Consider the following 23,048-nt stretch of genomic DNA (forward strand, 5'->3'; position numbering starts at 1 on the left):
AGGGGCTAGAGGATCTCGGAATTTGAGGCCACCCTGGTCTACAGCGCAAATTCCAGGGCAGTGAGGGCTACACAGAGAAACCCTGTCTTAAGAATCAAAAACAAGGGGCTGGGGATTTAGCTCAGTGGTAGAGCGCTTGCCTAGGAAGCGCAAGGCCCTGGGTTCAGTCCCCAGCTCCGAAAAAAAGAACTAAAAAAAAAAAAAAGAATCAAAAACAAAACTCAAAACAAGCAAACGAAGGAAAAGGAGGAGGAGGAAGGGGAGGAGGAGAACAGTTTGGGAAAAGAGTTAAGGAACATCCTTCAGAGTTGATCTGCAGAAGGGAGGTGGGGGGAAGGGAAGGGAAACTGTAGTCACGGTATAATGTATGAGAGATTAATAAAAAAGATTGTGATACTGATATTTTGATGTCTTATGTATGGGTTAAATCAGATTAAACACATTTGTTTTCTCAAAATAAAAAAAACCTTCATTTCCTTAATTTACTCCATCAAATGCCTGTCTTCTGTAACAGCCGGAAATACTGCCTTAAAGCTTCTCCTCATGCCTAGAAAAGAAAACTTCAGACCCTTGGCTGTTAGGGTGGAGCCTGCCTGGGAGCTCCGCAGAAGGAAGCTGCTGAGTTACCATGGGGAAAGCTCCCAGGATCCCTTTCACCATCTCCTCAGGGGTAGGACCACAGCAGCACCCGCTCAGGGCCACACGGAGCGGCAGTCTGCATACTCCACCAGGGCAGAGCCTGCAATCTTGAGTTCTCATCTGCATGGGTTTTCCTGTCATCGTTTCGTGAGAGGACAAAGGGAGCCCGCTGAGAAAGACAGTCTATAGCACCCGATCATGGGGCTGTACACGTCACTCAAAGTCACTTACCCTTGTAGAGCATAGTTCATAAACAGGGACTGTATTATAAAATCTAAATGCTATTATAGATCAGTTATAGAACAGAAAGTTTAGTTTACTCTTACAAGTTGGGGGGCTGGAGAAATAGCTCAGTGGTTAAGAGCATTTAAGGCTCTTGTAGAAGACCCAGGTTTGGTTCCCAGCTCCCCCAATGTAGCCTGTAACCATCTATAAACCCAAGGGATATGATGATGTGCTCTTTGGGGCCCTCTCGAGCACCAGACACAAGGTGTGCCTATGTACATGCAGGTGAAACTCACACAAAATAAAAATAGAAAAGAATCATGATATGAAAAGCGACTTTCTTGCCTCCTCCTAAACTACCTAAGACCTCTTTACAACATGGACCGCTCCAACAGGGTAGGAGTCACTCAGTCTCTGACCTCAGCCCCTGCTGCCTGGCGCTCTCCTGGGTTGCTGTGTCTTCTCCTGGCATGCTATCTGCTATTCCTGTCTACCTACAAGTGGGTAGGAAGACTAAGGGAAAGAGCTCTTCATCACTGCCGGGAAAGTCACAAAGGAAAGGGAGAAAGAACCAAATGAGATGAGCTCACTGACCGGGACAACCCTGACCCAGTGCCGGGACCCAATGCAGTATGGGAAAGAGGGCATGAAACTGGGAGGGAGGAGTGTTGTGGGGAACCTGGGGGAGTGGACATGATTAAAATACAACAGAAACACATATGGAATGCTCAAAGAATAAACAAAATGTCATCAAAAATACAGACTTCAAGCAGTTGATAGCTATTTAAACACAATCTGTGACTGTGCACTGCAGAATAAAGCAAAAATCCTCCCACAGAAGTGCACAGCTACTGTTACTTATGTTTTGCTTTCGTGAGACAGGGCCTAAGTCTTTAGTCCAGCAGGCCACAACTCACTATATGGACAGGATCCCACGATCCTGTCAGTTTGAGCCTCCTGAGTGCTGGGACTAAAGGCATACACCACACACCCAGTGCTAAAGTGGTTTTAAAGCCACTTAGTGTCACTTGTGTCACCTGTCCTGAGAGGTGGCGATGAGAAACCACGCTCTAGCACTCAGGCTGTGAGGACCAGAAGTCACTCTTCAGCCGAGTGTGTGACGTGCCAGTGTCCTGCTTGTTTCGTCTGTTGTAACATGCTAGTGGCACAGAAAAGAACTCACCTCTGAAATAGCTCACAGGACACCTTCTGGTTCTAGTGTTCATGAATATTTAGAGATGAACAGAATTTAAATGAATGGAGGTTTTCCTGTGGGGGACTGTGGCACCTACACAAGGCCAAAGGAGGGGTCCTTGATTCTGCATAGATGGCCTTTACTTAATGCTTGTGAGTGGGAAGACAGAGGGGGAGCAGAGAGGGAGAGTCAGCTAGCACCGGCATGCCTTTGACTTTGAAATTTACCCAGGGCATCTTCCTCTGATCTGCTGTCTAATTTGTGGTTCTATAAATCTGATGAGTCAGTCTGTAAATCTTGGATACCTAATAATGCCTGCAAAAGCAACAGACCTGGTCAGCTCAAACAGGTTCTATAAAACTGATGAGTCAGTCAGTCTGTGAGTCCTGAACACCCGGTCAGCTCAAACAGGCTGCTGGCAAGGACGAGACAGACAGCTGGAAAGGTTTGAGCTGAATGAGAAGGCCCACTAAACTAAAATTATCATAATTACTTTATATACTGTACAGCTCAGCTGTAGCTAGACACAATGCACAGTGCAGTTCAGAAAAATTTATCTCAATAGAGTGCTACAAACAATTTTTAAAACTGTATGTAAGGAGAGATTTTCTTTACATAACCTTTTGTGTGCGTATGCATATCTAAGTCAGGGGTCAAATGTGTTGTTTCTCAGGAGTGCCATGGATTTCCATTTTTCCTTTGGGAGACCAAGTGGGACCTGAGGCTTGCTGTGTTTGCCAGGCTGGCCGAGCAGACTGCTCCAGAGACCGGCTGTCTCTGCCACAACAGTGCAGGATTACACACGTGTGCCACTCTGTCGGACTCTTGTGTGGAGATGAGTTTCAGCTTGTCCAAGTTTTACATTCTAATTGTTATCTAAAATGGCCAAATGCTCACTCTCAGAAGAAGTATGTTTAAATGCAAGTATCACTCACAACACCCATTTCTATATTATTTCCATTATTATAAAACTTAAAAATGGAAACAATGTAATTTTTTAGAACCTAAGAACAAGGCAAGTTACTTAAAAACTCTGTGGACAGAGCCCATGAACGACCAGCATTCCTTTCACCATATTAGAATGCGTAACGGTTTTAGAAGCCATCAGTGGGGCACTAGTGTGGCATAACATTGTGTCTAGAGACCAGTGAGGGCACACAAGCCTGAGGTGGGCTCTGTGCTGTTCTGGAAAACCAGTGAAGGACTGAAAAAGCATCTCAGGACAACAACACGTTTATCTGTCTGGGAGGCCCCGAGTCCGTCCAGTAGCTGCACTGTAGGCTTTACTGAGGTTACTAGGAACCGCGGCAAACCGTTGGGCGTCTCCAGACTTTCTAGGTAACTTCATGCTTACACTCCTGCTTTTTAAAGTAATGTTGTATTTCCAACAGGTTTTCAGAATGTTCTAAGGCTTGCTTGCTTATTGACTAGTCAGGTAAGTTTTCTTTTGAGACAGGATCTTGTTCTGTAACTCAGGTTGGTCTTGAAGTTTTGATTTTCCTGCCTCTGGACTGCTGGAAACACGGGTGTGTGTGGCCATGCCAGGTACTCTAGTTTACAATGTAAAGGAAATTTAAAGACAGTTCATTCCGTATGGACCCCAGAAGCTTTTTAGAATATGAGGTATCTTTATTATACTGCTTTCAAAGTTCATCTGAGAGGCCAGCTTGAGTTTCATCACCCCAGTCTCTGTACTGAAAATCTGAACTTGGATAACAAAATGCTGATTTCTGAAGCATTGCAATAGGCAAAATCATGACAAAAACTAACGGGAAGTATGTAAATTACACACTAAGTGTGCTTCTTTAAAATTAAGGTGACTGAACATGTCTGCAAAGGGTTACCTAGGTGTAAAATCTCTCTTTAAATAGAAATAATTTATAAGGCTGCATCTACCATTTTCTTTCAAAGATGTAAGCATCTGTCTTATTTCTTGTAGGAACTATAATTGATAAAATATTCAAATCTATGCATTTCAAGACAAGTCAAAATGAGGCTTAGCTTTATCTTTATCAAAGAAGTAATTTGTTAGCAGAAATTATGTCTGATAAGATACCAAGGCCCACTAGATATTAACAGTGTCTAACACCCTAACCCGAATAGTCCTTGTTCACTGACTCTTCACTTCTCCAGGTGTGTTTGCCTTTCCAACACAGGGTCTCGGTTTCTACCCCACCACAACAGCACAGACACTGTACCTTTCACTGCTCACTAGAGATCACTGCCCTTGGCCACCCAGCAGGAGGTAATGGGGAGAATCACAGGGCACTGAGGCAGGCCCTGCATACTTGGCAAGGATCAAACCCTAGGAGGAGACAGCACTTGGGCAACTCAAAGCGCTCTCCTGAGGGAACCCAGCGTACTGCACCGGTTCTCCTCACCACTGCCAACAGGACCTCTATAGTGTTCATTTCTTCACTGCTCACCTCAGCTCAGACACACCTCCGTACCTAAGTTGTCATGAGATACAAGGAAAGAAACAGGATAGAGGTGACCCAGTGCTTGTACCCCACTGACCCTCACAGAGGCCTTTGGGTCAGGGCTCCTTACTGTCACTTAAAGAAATCATAGAATCAATTAAAGTGATTGAAGTATCTAAGATGCCAAGAAAATTATACTATAAATGCTAAGTTCTAACTGGTGTCAAAATAAGAAAATTCTTCAAACCCCACCTGATGATCCAAATATATGGTGTTCCTTTGAAGATGATGTGAAAGAATTTCATTCTAGTAGCCATCAATCAAGGAAGGAGTGATAGAGAGCAAATTGTCCACAGGTCAGTTGGTGATGAGAAAAGCAGGCCGTTATTACAGCGCAATACCATACCCCCCCCAAACACACACACACACATGCTCTGTCAGGGTACAGATGACACCCTCGGTATGTAAAAATCAGACATGAGCTATTCAGTAGGAAATCACTTGCAATGCCTTTAGCAGATAGAAGATTTACATGCCAGTCCTTTCTGTGCTACTGCCCTCCCTTCTCACATAAAAGGTGCTATTAACCCTTTGAGAGACTTCAGTCTGGCCTCCAACTCCCTGACCCTCCTGTACTCAATCCTGAGGGCTGGGATCACAGGTGCACAGCTGAGACATATTTTTATGTGCTCACTTTTTTTTTTTTCATAAGAAAAAGGCTTATACTGACTTTTCACTTACTGCTTTATTTGAAAACCAGAGCTTTCAGTACCTGTTTTATCAGATGCAGAAGTCCTAGAATTTATTTACTGAGCAGCAGAACTGTTTTGAAACCTCAATGCAGCCCCATCCCCTCTCCTCCCAAACAGGGGAGTTGAAGGCTAAGACGTGTGCACTCACTCACTCTATCTTCTCTGTTATACATGCATGTAAGGGAGCTGCATTCTCAAAGGGTCAGCAGGAGACGGCGATGCCCCTGCCATGATGGTTCAGGCTCATGCGCAACACCATGGACACAGAGTGCACTGATGGGTGATGACGTCAGACGGACATGTCCATAGCTGACCTTTGGGCTGTGGGCCTCGAGTTTCAGCTGCATGAGCTGTGCTAAGGTGTGCTCCCGGATACTACTCAGCTCTGCTTGCTGCCGTCTCAGCTTTATTAGCAGCAGCGTAAGCTCCTCTGGCTGAAGGAGTACAATTTAAGAATCCAAACAGTGGAAAACAGATTAATTGTTGTCTTAAGTGACAGACATTAAACCAAGATTTCTTGGCAAGTTTCCTCTTAGGGTTGGCATCATAGAACCTAGGCACTATGATGCCAGGTCCTACATAAATGCATAGGTATCTAGAGAGACAGAAGGAAGAGTGTCACTACATCAAAACAACAGGACATTCAGAGCTCACGAGAGTATTTCATTGTCAAGAATAAAAAGCACAAAACCACCATAAAGTTTAGCACAGAGAACTGTTAAGTTGCTCATTAAAAATGTCATCGGAGTGTTAAAATTATACCTAAGGCTCTTCTGGCAACAGAACAGTATTGGCCCATCCAACACCATTTCAAAGAACAAGTAAATCAAAAGAATTACATTTCAGAAATAAATTGGGGTATTGTTTCTGAAATCCACGATTCAGCATATAAGGTCACTTGCATTCTGTAATGCTACCTACCAATAGAGTTTCCACAGCATCTTTTTTAAATGATTAAGATGTCATTGTTTTTAAGGAGATCGAAAGGAAAACAAATATTGCCCTTCCTGCCTCCCCGCCCCCACCTGCACACATTCTCTGGGAACCATGGAGACTGATCCCCCAATGGCACTGCACACTTGGGGAGGAAAGAGTTCAACAGGGGGTGAACTTCTCAAATCTGTAGTCTGTCCTACAGCAGCAGATGGACAGCTGTTTCTCTGAACTTTGTTTAAAAACAGTAAGGGGTAGGGAAAGGGACTCGGCTCCCACACATCCTGGGCCTGGGCCCTGCTGAGCTCTCTGTGTCCATGCAGTTCTGTGTCGGCTCCTCTGTTCACTGGCTCTGGCTCTCCATTTTCTAGACCACAAAGTTCTCTTAGAGACCCATGGCATTTTCACTGTTGCCTTCAGACAGGCACGGCTGGCATCATAGAAGGAAGCTACACCCTCCTACTGGCTCCTCGGGTGTAGGCGGGAACAAAGGGGAGGCAACAGGCTTTTATAATGACAGCCAACAGTGGACAGAGTATATGACGTCAAGCTACAGTGAGTGAACCCCCACTGCTCCCCAAACCCTCAAAACAAAATCCAAAAGGATAGCTTTTGCAGTGAAGCCACCTTGTGACTACAGGACTTCAGGACAGGATTTATCTGCTGATCACCTTGTCCAGCTCTTGAGGTCTTGCCAGAGGTGTGGGGAGATAAGGACTGACACACTCTCCTCCTTCTTTTGACAGAGTAGGATTTTCTAAAACTCAGGCTGATTTCTGACAGAAAATCCAAAGAAGTCTGTGTATGGACTAAAATGATGAGGGAACTTTCAAAAGTACAGAAGGTAGTAAGTTAGCTGTATATTCACATGTGGATGTCAAAGAGAGGCATTCTTGGCTGGGAGAAGGTTGGGGTGATGGTAAATGTGTTTGACTCTGAACAGCCACTAGAGGGAGCAAAGTGGAAGAGTAACTTTCAGACAGTAGCAGCTGTTCTGTGACCCAGGCCAGCTTCTCTCACACTACAATCTACTGTTTAATAGTTCTTGGTTCTAAAGCTGGTGAGCCGGTGTCTCTTTGGACTTTATTTAATAGTTCTTGGTTTTTAATAAAATATATTCACAATCTTTGATAAACAAACTGAGATCACTTTAAATCAGAAACAATCTCCATATTTCGAATGTGTAAGGCGAAATGTATACTAAGAGTTTGTTTTGATTGCTGTAGGGGAGAATTTTAAATAATAATGAACAATCCTATAGGTGTTAAATCACATCCTCAAACAAACAGGGCTATCTACTGACAAGTAGAGTCAGGTCCCAGACAAAGGATTCAGCAGTGTTCATGTACCTGTAACCTCAGTCAGCCAGAGGCTAGGGCAGGAAGATTGTTAGATCTAGACCCTGCCTAAAAGCAAAGGCAAAAGCAAAAACAAACAAACAAAACAACAATAATAAAAACAAACAAACGAACCCCCCCAAAAAGCTAAGCCAAAGCAAAGTCATCTATTTTCTGGTATTGTTCCACCCTGTGTCTCAGGCTGGTCCCTAACTCCCAGTCTTCCAGCCTCAGCCTCTGGATCGACAGGATTGAAGGCATAAATAAGCCTCCATGGCCGGCTGTCTCGTTTGTAGTCTTTCTTTGTGTAAATACATCAATCAATGTATTTTTGACTCTAAAGCAGCTAATTTATAGTAAATCTCACAGGAAAGCCAACAATGGCAGTATGGTTCTGTAACTCCAGCATGAGGAGGCCAGCCAGGAAGACTGAGCTCCAGGTTGGCCTGTGCTTTACATCAAGAGTCAGTTTTCAAAAGCCACAAGCAAAATGTTTCAGGATCTGCTGTGCGGCCACGGCTGCTGGCTGGACTTCACTCCTCTGTCTGTACTGGGTGTGTGGGGGGCAGTGGTTCTCAGTCTTCCTGATGGGTCAACCCTTTAACACAGTTAGTTCCTCATGCTGTGGTGACCCCAACAATAAAATTATTTTCATTGTTACTTCACAACTGTAATTTTGCTGTTACGAATTATAATGTAAATATGTGGTATACAGGCTAGCTGCTATGTGACCCTCACAGGAGTACAGCCCACAGGTTGGGAGCTGCTGGTACAGGGCTTGCTGATCTCGAATGGTCTTGGGTATCTTATGCAAGCACGCCATGCTGAGCTCCTTGGGTTTTAAGATAAACAAAAACAAACTATATGGTCACATATGTCATGTAGTCACGTATGCCATGTGGTCATGTATGCCATGTGGTCACGTATGCCCATGTAGCCCTGGCTAGCCTAACTCATAGCCATCCCTGTGTACCATTGTGCCTGGTTTTTATTTTGAAGAAAGGGGGAATAACAAATCAAAAATCCAGAGTTAAACAGTAAACTTGAAATGCGCTCCTTTATTTGGACATTTAGGGAAAGGCACCGACATGGCTATGTAAGTCTATGCTCTTCTTGTGTTGAAATTAGTTACAAAGCAGTTGTGCTTTTCTCTGTAGTTGTGCGATGTCTCTGAAAATTCACACTTACAAACTGTCAGCTTCACGTCTTTCTGGGCAGCAAATAAAGCAAGCATACGATAAGTAGACTTATCACACTCACCGTCCTGCCGTGGAGGCTCTGAGGACTAACAGCCTGGAGGCTCTGAGGACTAACAGCCTGTAAGGCTAAGCCAGCCGGCATTGACCTTCTGTCAGGTACATAGACATGCTAGGAAAGAGAGAGAACAGATTCAGTGGTAAGCTTTTTTTTTTTTTTTTTTTTTTTTGGAGGGGGGAGGTGTCAATATTATTGATCAATAGTCTTAAATTTTTATTATGGATTACTAATTAAAATTGTCATCAGTTTTTAAGAGAAATACTAACTTTTTTTACTTGACTAAAATATAGATGCTAATGGACAGTGTATGTGTATGCACTGTTGTTTTGTGTTTCTGAGAGAAGATCTTGTATGTAACTCAGGCCACACTTACCCTCCTAATCGACTGGGTTCCATTACCCAAGTGCTGGGATCACAGGCATGATCCTTATACCTGGGCCCACATCAGACATTTGTGTTTATTATCACCATTTATGCACAAGGGGTGCGTGCAGAGCATATACGTGGAGGTCAGAGGACGACTCTAAGGCACTAACTAGTTCTGTCCTCCCACTTTAGGTGGCCTCTCAAGATTGACCTCAGGTCACTAGGCTGACACAGCCACAGCCACCTACTGAACTTCTCACTGGCCTGGCTTCAGAGTCTTTAGAGAAAACTTAGTGATGGGAGTGGCAGAGGTTGAGGGTTTCACAGATTTTACTAGTTGGCTTTTTCGTGCCTGGTTTTAGTTTTGGTTGTGAGCCTAGCCTTTAACGGCTGAGCCATCTTTCCAGCCCCATGCCTGCTTTTATATTCCGTCTGTTATGACAAGTCTTTAGAGAAAGTACGTTACTCCTGTGGCATCTGTAAGTTGGTGAGGGGTGGGTACACTGAGCAGCTCATCTGGGTGGGTGTAGACATTCATTTCTGATCTGTAGTTAAGCTCAAAATAAAGTGGCGTTTCCTTAAAACTTCCTGGGGTGCTAATGTCCTCTACTCTATCACACTTTAACCTTTGGCGTGTGTAATCTGGGAATAATAGAGTTCATCTGCAAAGGCATGCAATGTTCTTCAGGTTGAGATGTTGGAGTATAAAATACTGAAAGATCACATTTGTTTATGTCACATCAATCCTTCAGTCCTGAAAAGCCATCAAACTCAGTCTGCAAACAGATAGTTCCAAGGTTGCCTGAAAATTCAGATACCATCAGTGGTGACAAACGCTGTGATATTTTTTTCTCTTTGAAGTGACAGGCTCCATGTTGCTTTGGGAGAGGTCTACTAATTAATTAACAAGCCTGAATAATGATCCTTGCTGTAAGTTCCAGCCCCAAATGAACCCTCCTTCAGAAAGCTGCCTTTGCCATTGTGTTTTATCATAGCAATAGAGAAACATCTAAAACATGGCCCAAACTTCTAATCCAAGGTCGAGGCCGGACCACTTGGACTTCAAAGCCAGCTTCTCTGCCTCAAAAACTTGAGAGACATACTTCAAATAGAAACACTTGTCTGCATATACGAGGCTTATACACAAACAAAGGAATCGCTCTTGTGACCCGGAAGTATTAAAGTTACATTCTATTATGGGATTCTAACAGTGCTTTAATTTTTAAGATGAAGCCACCTGTTTTAAGAGAACAGCAGCCTTGTCCTCTTGCCTCTAACTTAATATAAAAAGTATATTAAAGAGAAACTACATCATCACTGAGCAATGAGTTAACAAACAGCCTTTTACCTTAGGGTGATGAGGCCTGTGCCTGCGGTCTATCGTCACATCTCCTCTCTGGATTGGCGAGGACACTTCTGACCTGTATGTCCGCTGAGGGGAGAAGCCCTGGTAAGCAGCAGCTGGCACATGGGACGGTGACGTGGGGATGGAGTGCATTGTCTGGTCAGAAACCTTCCCCATGGCTTTAGGGCTGCTCAGGGAGCTGTGCCGAGGGAGGGTGCTCTGCTTGTGGTAAAACTGGCGCTGCTGCCACTCATACAGCTGCCACATGGTGTCATCCCTCATGGACCGCCGCTTCTCCTCTGCCCCAGGCCCTGTCTTCTCATGACCAGAAGGCGTTACACTGCAGATACTCTCTGGTCTGGTCTTGCTGTTCCTTGGCAGTGTTCGGTAACCTTCAGGGTAGCGGGCCAGAATCTGGGCTCGGTGGCTTGGCATATTTCTTGGCAATGTTTGATAAGAAATTATTCTAAAATTAAAAATAAGTTATAAAAATGAAAGTTATTATAAAATGCAGGGAGATCTGTTTTTGCAATTTTAAGTGACAACTGTATTTCTGGTTTTCCTGTCAAGTAAACACGTAACAGGCTTATTTTTTAAAAGGACATAGTTTAGTGGCATGTGCAAAACCCTGGGTATGAACCTAATTATTTAACAAATCGAAAGAGAAAGGAAGGACTAATGTTATATGGAGTATAAATCATGAAGAGATAAAGCTTTTTAAATGAAATTACATCTGGTAATGTACTATTATAAATAGAACCCACAGCAATTATATGTGATTATTAGTTCTACAAAATGTATCTGGTTTAATGCAGAAGCATTTGCCCATTTCCACTGGTAGTAAAAATGGCCTTTGGGGTTGGGGATTTAGCTCAGTGGTAGAGCGCTTGCCTAGGAAGCGCAAGGCCCTGGGTTCAGTCCCCAGCTCCGGGGGGGAAAAAAAAATGTCCTTTAACCCCAGGGCTTCATAAGCACAGGTAGGTGGATTGATTCAGTTTGAGGCCAACCTGGTCTTCAGTGAGACCCTCCCTGTCTTAAAATACAAACAAACAAAAAACCCCAACAACCAACTCCCTGCCCCTCCCCCAAACTGCCCCCCATCCAACTTCTAAGATATTAATAAATAAAATTTAAAGAGACTATTCAAGAACTAATCTTAAGCCTTCATCATTAACTGTGCAACTAGTTAGATAGTAAGGCCCTGCCTTAAAAAAAAAAAAACAAACAAAGAACAAAACAAAACAAAACAAACAAACAAACAAAAAAAACCAACCAACCAAACCAAAAAAGTTAAGATTAAATTTCAAGTGTTCATCATAGCCTATCATTCTGTGATACATACATTTGTATCCTAAGACAGTCACTGTAACGAAACCCAGGGCTTTGGGGGAAAGGTAGGGTCCAACAGTGGCTTCCCGCATGCCTCCAGGGCTCCAAAGACGAACTTTCAGCTCACCCACGATTGGCCTTTCCTGCATCCTGAACCTGCTTTCGCGGCCTTCTACTGTGTTAGCGGTCTGCAGATGCTGTCACCACAGGAAGTCGGTGAAAAGTGACCTGCAGGCGACTTTACTAAACTCCTGAGGACATTTTATGGTTTATATTTACTTATGATTATGAGTGGGTTACCCTGCATTTTCTGTGTACCATTTTCGTGCCTGGTGTAGACAGAGGTCAGAAGAGGGCATGGGAACTAGAGTTAAGATGGCTGTGAGGCACCAAGCAGGTACTGGGAACGGAACGTAAGTCCTGTGGAGGAGCAGCCTCTTAACCGCTGAGGCACCCACCTCCCCAGCCCCCACTTTACTACTCTTAATCTAAATCTCCGGCTGAAAAACCGGAAGCCAAAGATTTATTTTAAAGATTTCTTTTTATTTTATATATGTGTGTGTCTGTCTGCGTGAGTGAATGCCATGTGTGTGCGGAGCATATATGAGGAGGCAAGAAGAGTGTTGAAATCCACTACACCTGCGGTTACACGCAGTTGTGAGCCACCCAGTATGGGTGCTGGGAATTGAACCTGTGTCATCTAGGAAAACAGTAAGTACTTTTACCTGCTCAGCCATCTCTGGCTTTTCCAAAGATCTCTGACGGACTTGTTACGGGCGGCAATGCGTCAGAGCCACTCTTGCTCGCCCATGTACTCTGGAGGGACGCAGCAGATCTAAGGGGCCTGGGGTTGGACAAGACCTCCCAACAATGGAAAAGTCCATGGAGCTCTTGACCTAGTTAGTGTAAGAACTGAGTGCACACTTGGCTATGAGGTACACTACATAGTTTCTACTGGTATGTAAAATTATATTATTGTTACTCAATGAGAAGTTCTCTTTGCAACATAGAGAGAAAGGCAGAGTGGGAACAACTATGAGGAAGGCGTGCACCTGTAACCCCAGTACTTGGGCACAAAGGCAGTTGGAACTCTGTGAGTTCCAGGCCACCCAGGTTATCCTATCCACATTCTTTCAATGTCTGGCATTATAGTAAGAGTTTGTGAATGAAAATGCCTACTTGTAACAATTTCCACACATTTATATGTAAATGAAAAAGTTATCCCTTCTTAAAAAAATCTGCTACAGATATGTATGTTTACATGAAACTATTCATCTATCATAATGAACTGACTGGAACTGAAGACAGCAGGGCTGGAGAGATGACTCAGCAGTTGAGTGCTTGCTGGTCTTCCAGGATCCACATTAGGTGCCTCACATCCACCTTATCTTTCGGCCTCCTAGGCACCCCCACACCCCAACCCCTATGATACTCATACCCACAAATGACAATTAAAAGCAAAACTACAAATAAGGAAGACATCAAGTTTAGGAAGCAGTGACCAACAGAAGGCTGGGGGCCCTTCAAACGTGTGTCCCCACCATCTAGTAGCTACACGAGGCCTTTAGCCACTGTGGTTTCTTGACTACAAGAGAGCTGATCATAGCCACCTAGAGCTCTACACTCTCATTACTCATTAATATTCAAACAACTTCTGATCCCTCAGTCATCTCTCCTGAACAGTAGAGATCTCCTCCATCATTCTGGTTCCTCTTCCAGGCTCTTGCAATGTTCTCAGAGCTTGTCCCCTCACCCCCCACCCCCCCCCATCCCCCACAAAGCCAATCGTCAGGCAACTAACTCTGGGAGTGGAGTGGGAGGGACAGTCTCATGTGACTACACTGGAGTTCCATTAGCTGTGGCTTTCTCTCCTGTTGCACGCCCCCACCCCCGCTAGATTTCCCTCTCCACTTCTCTTTGACAAGACGAAAGCCAGACATCAGGGTCAGAAATGAAGAGCTGGAGGTCCACACTCAGGTATTCTCAGGAGGGTGGCAGCCAGGGGAAGCTGATTCCACTCAAGACTCCGCTCTGGCACTCCAACAGTCTACCTCAGGGGGTTTCCACCCAAGAGACGAACTCTAAAGCAGTTTAACCACCACACCTTTTTTTTTTTTTTTTTTTTTTTTTTTTGGAGTTGGGAACCAACCCAGGGCCTTGCGCTTGCTAGGCAAGCGCCTACCACTGAGCCAAATCCTCAACCCATCACCACACCTTCTTAAGAAACTTAAGAAAGTCAAGTCATAAATCTAAGAAACAAACACTACAGAAGTACAGGATGCCATGGAAATGTATCTGCATGAGAAGGGACACGCATTGCCAGATTAAAATACCACAGACGACCTCTGCACTAACAGTACAAACTACAACTCTGGAAAGACAGCACTGCCAGTCCTCTGAGGCTTCACTAGCATGTGAGCTGCTGCATTTACTCAAACTGCCAAGTGCTCGTGTGCTATTAACAGACGTGTTCCCACCAGTGTGGCTAATGGTTATAAGTGTGAAAGGTTCATCTGCCCTCTGAAACTTTGGGGGACTTTGATTTCTGTCCCAAAGAAATTTAAATTAAGCCAAGTGTGATTCACTGTGAGCAAAGGCTTAAGAGGCAAGCACAGTGAACCCATTCAGCACAGCTGCCTGGGATCCGCCCTGGGGGACGACAATCAAGGCTCCTCTACTCACAAAGACACTCTGCAGCTCTGTCAGAGGCGCAGGGACCTACCGACAGTAAGCCACCCCTGCTTCCTACGAGGGTCTCAGTGGTTAAAGAAAGCCTTCATAAGGAAAAGAAATCAGCTATTTCATGAATTATGATGCTTCTTTCTGCAGTAAGAGTTTATAGATGTTTGTTTGGGAGGTTTATTTAGAACCAACCGTACATGATACTTTTCAAAGATTCAAAGTGATCTTAAGCCATTTGCAAAGAATGTGACACTTCAAGTACCCAGGGACCTGACAACACTGTGAACCTGAAGAGAAGAGGCCTTCTTCCTTCAGGAGGCTGCACGTAGAAGAAAAGGCTAGAAAGCCTCTCAGGGGCCGCTCATGCTCACTCGATCCTTCACAAATGAAACAGAAATTCCAGATGCCTGCTACCCTCCCTACACTTCTAAACTACAGAAAGGGATGCTCTGAGATGATTTTTCTTTGAAGTGAGATTTAAGTTGAGAGGGAGCAACCTGAACAACTTTCAAGTCTGAATTATCTCCTGACTGTGACCTTTAGTCTTCCAAACCCTTTCACCCTCAGAACTGCTTCCTGTCTTTGTTTAATCAAACCACACTGATCTGTTTTCCTACCGACGGTGTTTCAGCTGATCACCAATAGTTAAATTCTGTGTTCTCATCCAGTCATTAAGTAGTTTGCTTACCTATGACCGTGGTCATTGTTTCTCATTGTTTCTTTGATGTATATTTCCCTGATAACTTGATAGTTTGAGCATTTAGTCATACTTTTTTCACTCTAAAAAAACTGGGAACAATCAGATAGTGTATGACATACCCTAGAACACACACACACCATGGAAATGCTACCTCAAACTAATCAGCGTGTGTGTATTACTGCATGTAACTTGCAATTCTGACACCATCTTGGAGGCCAGGTCCAGAGGTGCAGTCTTTAATCTCAACAACAGCGAGGCAGAGGCAGGGGCAGTTCTCTAGGAGTTCTTGGCCAGGACACTCAGAACCACCCTGTTTCAAAAATGAAGTTTTCTGCCAATTTTCAAGTACTTAAATTAATTCCTTACTACAACTTAATCACTATGTTGTACAAAAGTCTCTACAACCTACTGTGTGAACTCAGTGTCATTTATGGGTGAGCAGCACCTCACAGGGGGTGTGCGCTTGCAGCCTCGGGAGAGCTAACAAGGCCAGCTTACCAAGGCTTTAGAGCCACCCTCCTGAAGGTAAGCTTCTGACACTGCAGGCGTGCACTGTCCCTGAGCAGGGCTGGAACGAATTCCCCCATCTCACAGGTTCAGTAGTGAACCTCAATATCGTCCAGGTCAGGCTCTCTGTTGTTACTTACAAGTCCCAGTAACAGTTCCACAGAGATCTCATGAAAATCACTACACACTATGCCATGGACACTATTATCAATGTAAAGCACGTAAAGTAACTTGGAAAGTCCATTTAAAATAAAACATACTTTCTCTAAGAACTCATATTTTAAGAAAAAAATTACAGCCAGACAGTGGTGGTACATGCCTTCTATCCTAGCACTCAGGAAGCAGAAGCAGATGGATCTCTGAGTTTGAGTATAGCCTCGTCTACAGAGAGAGTTCCAGGACAGCCAGAGCTATACATAAAAACCTTATCCTTATCTCAACCCTCCCTCCCTGTCCAAAAAAAAAAAATTTTAAAAAATTACAATGATTTTTTTTTAAATGAATTTGAACAAAAATACTTGTAGAAATGTAAAATCTGTTTACTTGTAAGGTTGGGATCAAATCCATGTCTTGTGCATACCAGGCCAGTGCTCTACCATTGCACTATGTCCCTGGGTGTAATACTTAATTTTTATTTACTGTTTCTGTGTTTTCAAACGGATCTCACTATGTGGCTCTGGCTGACCTACCACTAACTCTGAAATAATGCTTGCCGGCCTTACGCTCAGAGCCATTGGTCTCAGCCTCCAGAGTGCTGAGATCTCAAGGGTACAGCACTACACCTGGCTTACACTTTGTGTTTTGAGGGGCTGAAGGGACTGCTCTGTGCTTGCAGAGGATTGGGGTTCAGTTCTTGGCACCCACGAGACCTCAGAGGGAATCACAGCTTATGTGCTGGATGTGGCGAGGCACAACTTTTCTCTAGCACTTGTAAGGCAGAGATAGATGTGAGTTTAAGGCTAACCTGGTCTACATATCATGTTCTAGGCCAGCCAGGGATATGCAGTGAAAATGTTTCAAAAACAAAACAGGTTTTTGAAATGTACCTACTTCTCAGCACTTATTCCTGATAACCTTTGCAAACTCTGCATTTCTTATTCTCAAATGTTTGCTCTCTCAGGTCCCCTCTCCTTTTATTAAAATGAAGACAGAGCCTCACTATGGAGCTGGCCTCCAACTCTCAGTCCTCTGGCTCAAGCACAAGAGTGTTAGGATCCGAGAAAGGCATGGACCATCACCCTGGGCTCTGCAGGGTTTTCCTTAGCACCCTCCTTTGTCCCAGTGTCCCCGGGTGAATGTGTGCACTGTCCCAGTGTCCCCGGGTGAATGCGTGCACTGTCCCAGTGTCCCCGGGTGAATGTGTGCACTGTCCCAGTGTCCCCGGGTGAATGTGTGCACTGTCCCAGTGTCCCCGGGTGAATGTGTGCACTGTCACACTTCTAAGCACGTTGGATGCGCTGTGCTCAATATTAGACTCACAGGCACAGGCTCAGAGCCTCTCGTCTCTGCACCTCAGATGTGAACTTTCTCCAAACCTTTAGGTTACAATCTAATATTTATAGTTCTTTCTTTCTTTTCCCTAAGGCATTTGAGGCACACTGTGGTCCTACAGTGACAAGGTTTCCCTGTGTAGCTCTGGCTGGCCTTGAACTCCTGATCCCCTGCCTCCATTCCCACACCCTGGAGTCCCAGGTGTGTACTACCACACTTGGTCCCCAGGGTTCCTGTCTACAGAGATGCAGAAGCTGCCACTGGTTCATTCAGTTCTGAATTCTAGGAGGAGGGGAGAAGGGTGAAGGCAGAAGGGTGGACGCCTCTTCTCTTCCTAAAGCTCATTTCTCCCCCAGCTTCTGCCCATCATTTGTCCTGGGCCAGGAAGGATGGCTCCTCACCAAAGCTAGGGATCCACAGAAACAAGAGTCGGGAAACACCAGGAGCGAGAGACAGGCGTGAAGTGTGAACCCACGCGTACGAGCCCACCTCCCCCACACGCCAGAGAAAGCAGGCTGGATACGAGGTACTCACCCTCTGGGCTCCTCTTCAAGACCTCGTCCTTTCTGAACTTTAATCCACTGCTCCAGCTGCTGCATTGAATTCGTTCTCTGAATGACTCGATCAGCTTCTGTGGCTAGGGGCCCTGTATTTGGGTGACTCCCACCCCGGACATCTGCCAAGCTGACATTCACTGCTTTGCTGTCAGAGTTATTCACATTGATGGGTCTGTAGTGTACATTCTGAGGTGGGCAGGCTGGCCCGCTTTCATATTCTGATGGCAGCGAGTTCAACTTTACACTGTTAATTTTTGTTAATGGTCTATCTTGCCCATCCTTCTGAAACCCGTATCTTTCAGCTTCTAAGGCCCTTTTTTCTTCAATTTTGCTTATTTCCTTATTTTTCTGATTGTTTTGGACCTCGGGTCTAATGAGGACTCTGTGGTTGGGAATGTTATTGGTTTCTTTAGTTGATGCACTTTCTGTTGTAATCTTGTCCACTCTGAAAGCAGAGGAGAGAAGCAAGTAGGTAGGTGGAACAGGTGTCTATCAAACCTGAGGCTCATCCTAGAGAGCAAGCAACAAAGGAGCAGTCAGAGAGCACAGGTGGCCGCAGAGCCTCAGAGCTGTGGCCTTATCATGCAGGCTAGTACTGGAATGCAGGAAAACACTGTAGGCAAAAGCCGCCGAGACAAATACCATGTCCCTCTGTCTGCTAACATCTGCAAACACAGTAAAAGCTCTTTCTTACCGTTAATGGTTAAGCCACAACCCACTTAAAGCAGCCAGCAACTGAAATAACAATGTGGCTCTCAGTCATGAAGGTCAGCTCATCACGAGACAATTGTGATCTGGCTGTGGAAGCTGCTGCAACTGGAAATCACAGTCTGATGGCACCAAAGAGCTGACCTGAATGACAACTCTTGCTTGTATGCAAGAGGACCTGTGTGTGGAGTGATGTCACCATGTAGCCCAGGTTGGCCTCAAACTTAAAGTGATCCTCTGTCTTTCAGGTGCAAATGGTTGCTGACACGACAGGTATGAAACGTCATACCCAGAACGTACAGTTTGGGGACTCTCAGGGCTAAACTGCTCATGCTCAGTGGGTGTCTCTTTTTCTACTATCCTTTTTTTTTTTTTTTTTTTTAAATAAAATAGTCTCGCTATGTATGCCTGGCTGGGCTGGAACTCACAGACATGTGTTGGCTCCTGCCTGGGTTAAAGGCATGTCCACCAAGCCCAGTCTCAGTCGGCATCTCTCCTTACGAGCTGCATCTCTGGGCAAGGGTTAGAGCTTACCGGGTAAGCTTTTTGGTAAACAGAGTGCCTTCAGCAATGTCAGAGGAAGTCATGAGAACCAAATGATGACTGAATGGCCTATCCTGCCTTTACTGTTGGTCAGCTGTGCTTCTGGGCTGCCTGAGTTCACCACTCAGTAGCTAGAACTTTCTGATGAGAAGTTATATTTCTGAGCCAATCATATCTAAGCTTTTATAAAATCAAGCTGAGTGTCTGAACCCACATGAAATTGTCAAAGTCACCCCATTCATCAAAAAACTTCTAGGGCGGCACTGTTAGGTTCTCTGGTGTGTGGAGAACATCCACGTCACACACATGGAGCCGTACTCAAAGCTAAGTAAGGAACTACAGATTCTGCAGATACTCTGGAATGCGACTCTAGCAGGAGTGAAAGGTGAGTGCCTTCTCTCCGAGTGAAATCACACAGTGCAGGGACACAAGTCACACTGCTGTATCAGACACAACAGCAGACACAGGGCTGAGGTGGTTCACGATGACAGTTTGTGGGCTTCTTCCCTTCAGGGGAAGCCACTAGGAAACTGACACCACAAGTCCAATGGAGTCTGCAGGAAGGGGTTGTTTAACACTGAATGCTGAGTATCCTTAAAATGTAAACTAAGTCCAGTAAACTACAGCTACTGTTTTAGACTAGAATTGTAATGCTTTCGCACATCAATGAAGAAACATAAGCAGGCAATGACTCTTTTTTAAAATGGAACAAAACTGACTCAGAAAACCAGGAGCCTAAACCACAAGAAATGCATCTGATGTAAGAAAGCGATGCTTAGGTCATGGCAGCAAAGATGTTGGAAACTAACACGACCACTAAAAAAAAATGGTAGGTAGGTTCTTCAAAATCAAGAAACAGAACTGCTACCTGAAGACAGGAGTGAACACACACACACCTGAACCCCAGTGCAGTCAGTAGGGTCAGGAGCTAAAGGTCATCGTTTAGACTACAATGAGTTTGAGGTCAGCCTGGGCTATATGAGATTCTGACTAAAAACTAAAACAAACCAAAACATACACAAAAGCAAAACAACAAGAAGAAAAGAATGCGATTTAGTAATCCGACCACTGGGACTCTCCAATTAGTACCGTGAGCAGATTCCTATGCCTACTGCTTACTGCAGCACAACAGACGATCTTCAAAGGAGCCAAGATATATGACGCACTCATCAATGCATGGATAAACAACTTGTAACACACAAGCACACGCATACACGCACACATGCACACGTATAGACTGCAGTTAGAGATCATTATGTCAGTGAAGTAAGTCTAACCCAGATATATCATATCCTCTCATTTACATGCAGAATCTAGAATACTGACCCTAAAAACAGAACAGAGAAGTGGTAGGGGAGGGATGGGAGCAGTGTGCACAGAGGGTAGATACTTGTACAGCTGAAGAGGAGTTCCTCACCAAAACAGCACTGTGAGACAACTGTGGTTGATGGTCTGAGATGACAGCTATACTAATTACTCCAATCAGATCACTGCACTGTATACATGTGAAATGTTCCACGTATAATTACTTTATATATAGGAATATTTGAAATCACTGTATGTCAAGTGACAATAAAAATAGCAGATTGGAGGTATAGTTTAGTCACTGCGGTGGGCATGTGCCTAGTATAAGAGATCATGGGCTGGCCTAGTGCATACGCTGCACTTGCACGCACACACACACACACACACACACACACACACACACACACACACACACACACACAGAGAGAGAGAGGGCTAAAGAGAGAGAGTTCAGTGGTCCAGAGACTTACAGATCTTATAGAGGACTCAGGTTCAATAACTAGCACCCACATGGACACTCATAACTGTTTGTGTAGTTCTAGTTCATGGAGGATCTGATGCCTTCTCTGGCATCCACTGGCACCAGGGACACACATAGCACACAGACACACCAGGGACATACTCAGTGCACAGACACACCAGGGACATACATAGCACACAGACACACCAGGGACATACTCAGTGCACAGACACACCAGGGACACACATAGCACACAGACACACCAGGGACATACTCAGTGCACAGACACACCAGGGACATACTCAGTGCACAGACACACCAGGGACACACACAGCACACAGACACACCAGGGACACACAACCCAGTGCACAGACACACCAGGGACACACCAGTACACAGACACACCAGGGACACACACAGTGCACAGACACACCAGGGACACACCCAGTGCACAGACACACCAGGGACACACATAGCACACAGACACACCAGGGACATACTCAGTGCACAGACACACCAGGGACATACTCAGTGCACAGACACACCAGGGACATACTCAGTGCACAGACACACCAGGGACATACTCAGTGCACAGACACACCAGACACACATAGCACAGACACACCAGGGACATACTCAGTGCACAGACACACCAGGGACATACATAGCACACAGACACACCAGGGACATACTCAGTGCACAGACACACCAGGGACATACTCAGTGCACAGACACACCAGGGACATACTCAGTGCACAGACACACCAGGGACATACTCAGTGCACAGACACACCAGGGACATACATAGCGCACAGACACACCAGGGACATACATAGCACACAGACACACCAGGGACATACATAGCACACAGACACACCAGGGACATACTCAGTGCACAGACACACCAGGGACATACTCAGTGCACAGACACACCAGGGACATACATAACACACAGACACACCAGGGACATACTCAGTGCACAGACACACCAGGGACACACATAGACACAGACACACCAGGGACACACATAGCACACAGACACACCAGGGACACACATAGCACACAGACACACCAGGGACATACTCAGTGCACAGACACACCAGGGACATACTCAGTGCACAGACACACCAGGGACACACTCAGTGCACAGACACACCAGGGACACACACAGCACACAGACACACCAGGGACACACATAGCACACAGACACACCAGGGACATACACAGTGCACAGACACACCAGGGACATACTCAGTGCACAGACACACCAGGGACACACTCAGTGCACAGACACACCAGGGACACACTCAGTGCACAGACACACCAGGGACACACACAGTGCACAGACACACCAGGGACACACTCAGTGCACAGACACACCAGGGACACACTCAGTGCACAGACACACCAGGGACACACTCAGTGCACAGACACAAATGCAAGTAAACATCCACAATCTCTTCAGAAGTCAGGAAACACAATGAGGCCATACAAGATGAAACCATGCGCCCAGAGATGGAAATTATTCAAAGTATATTAGAACCAGATCTGAAAAATGCTAGCAATTATCTATGTACCAGGGCAGCAAGACACTGCAGTTTCTGGATGAAATCTTTCATGAATTCAGAAGAGCTGAGTTTTAAACCAGGCTGTAGGAGCGGGCGAAGGCTTGAGTAAATGTGGACTGTCTGCCATGAGCTGGCCATGCCTGGCTGTGCTTGAGTCAGACTCTTTGACCTCCTACTGAGACTGACTCTTCCCCCCGTGTGCTGCACCTAGTAGACGCTAAGGTTCTAGGTCGCTTCAGAAGTTGGTGTGAGCCCCTCCGTGCGTGGACCCTCTGGACCCTGGCTTTCCAGTCCATGTCTGTCCTTTTCTTCATTTCCTAGCCATCCTGGTGGGGTTTCTAGACCCCAGCCTCTCAGGACGCAGCCATGGATGTGTTAGACTGAGGATGTAGCTTAGTGCTTGAGTACTTATCTAACACAGAGGGACTTAGGGTTTGATATTCAGGAAAAATAAAAAAACCCCGACATGGCTGTTTTGTCTTCAGTGATTCGCCCTGGAGCTGTCTTAAGTATCTGGGCCTTGAAGCAAATGGGTCCCACTACTTTTACCGAACAAACATCTCACTGCATTTAGGAAATGAAATATAAAAATAAGATACTTTCAATATTGAATGCCTAAACATAATGGGGTAGGATAAAAATGCCAAAAGTTGAGGATAGAAGAAAGTAAGCCAATTCTGTACTCTAAAGCGACTGCTAACCCCAGGCTGAGCTTGAAGGCGTGACTCA

At 45.2% G+C, this 23,048-nt stretch overlaps 1 protein-coding gene across 6 annotated transcripts in view; it reads right to left on the reverse strand.

Moving 5' to 3' along the window:
* Plekha5 (pleckstrin homology domain containing A5) overlaps positions 1–23,048 on the reverse strand; it is a 179,960-nt gene that overhangs the window by 38,831 nt on the left and 118,081 nt on the right. For all 6 annotated transcript variants that reach the window (XR_004388254.1, XR_004388253.1, XM_032905496.1 and 3 more), the window contains exons 11-15: positions 17,713–18,180; positions 10,473–10,935; positions 8,762–8,869; positions 5,546–5,665; positions 4,732–4,785 (exon numbers count right to left, since the gene is read on the reverse strand). Coding sequence is in view for 4 of the 6 variants with exons in the window: in XM_032905496.1 (XP_032761387.1) it covers positions 4,732–4,785; positions 5,546–5,665; positions 8,762–8,869; positions 10,473–10,935; positions 17,713–18,180 (1,213 nt within the window). In the remaining 2 variants the exon portion in view is untranslated. The remainder of the gene's footprint in view (positions 1–4,731; positions 4,786–5,545; positions 5,666–8,761; positions 8,870–10,472; positions 10,936–17,712; positions 18,181–23,048) is intronic.

The sequence above is a fragment of the Rattus rattus genome, chromosome 6 (assembly GCF_011064425.1).
Source record: "Rattus rattus isolate New Zealand chromosome 6, Rrattus_CSIRO_v1, whole genome shotgun sequence".
Lineage (NCBI taxonomy): Eukaryota > Metazoa > Chordata > Mammalia > Rodentia > Muridae > Rattus > Rattus rattus.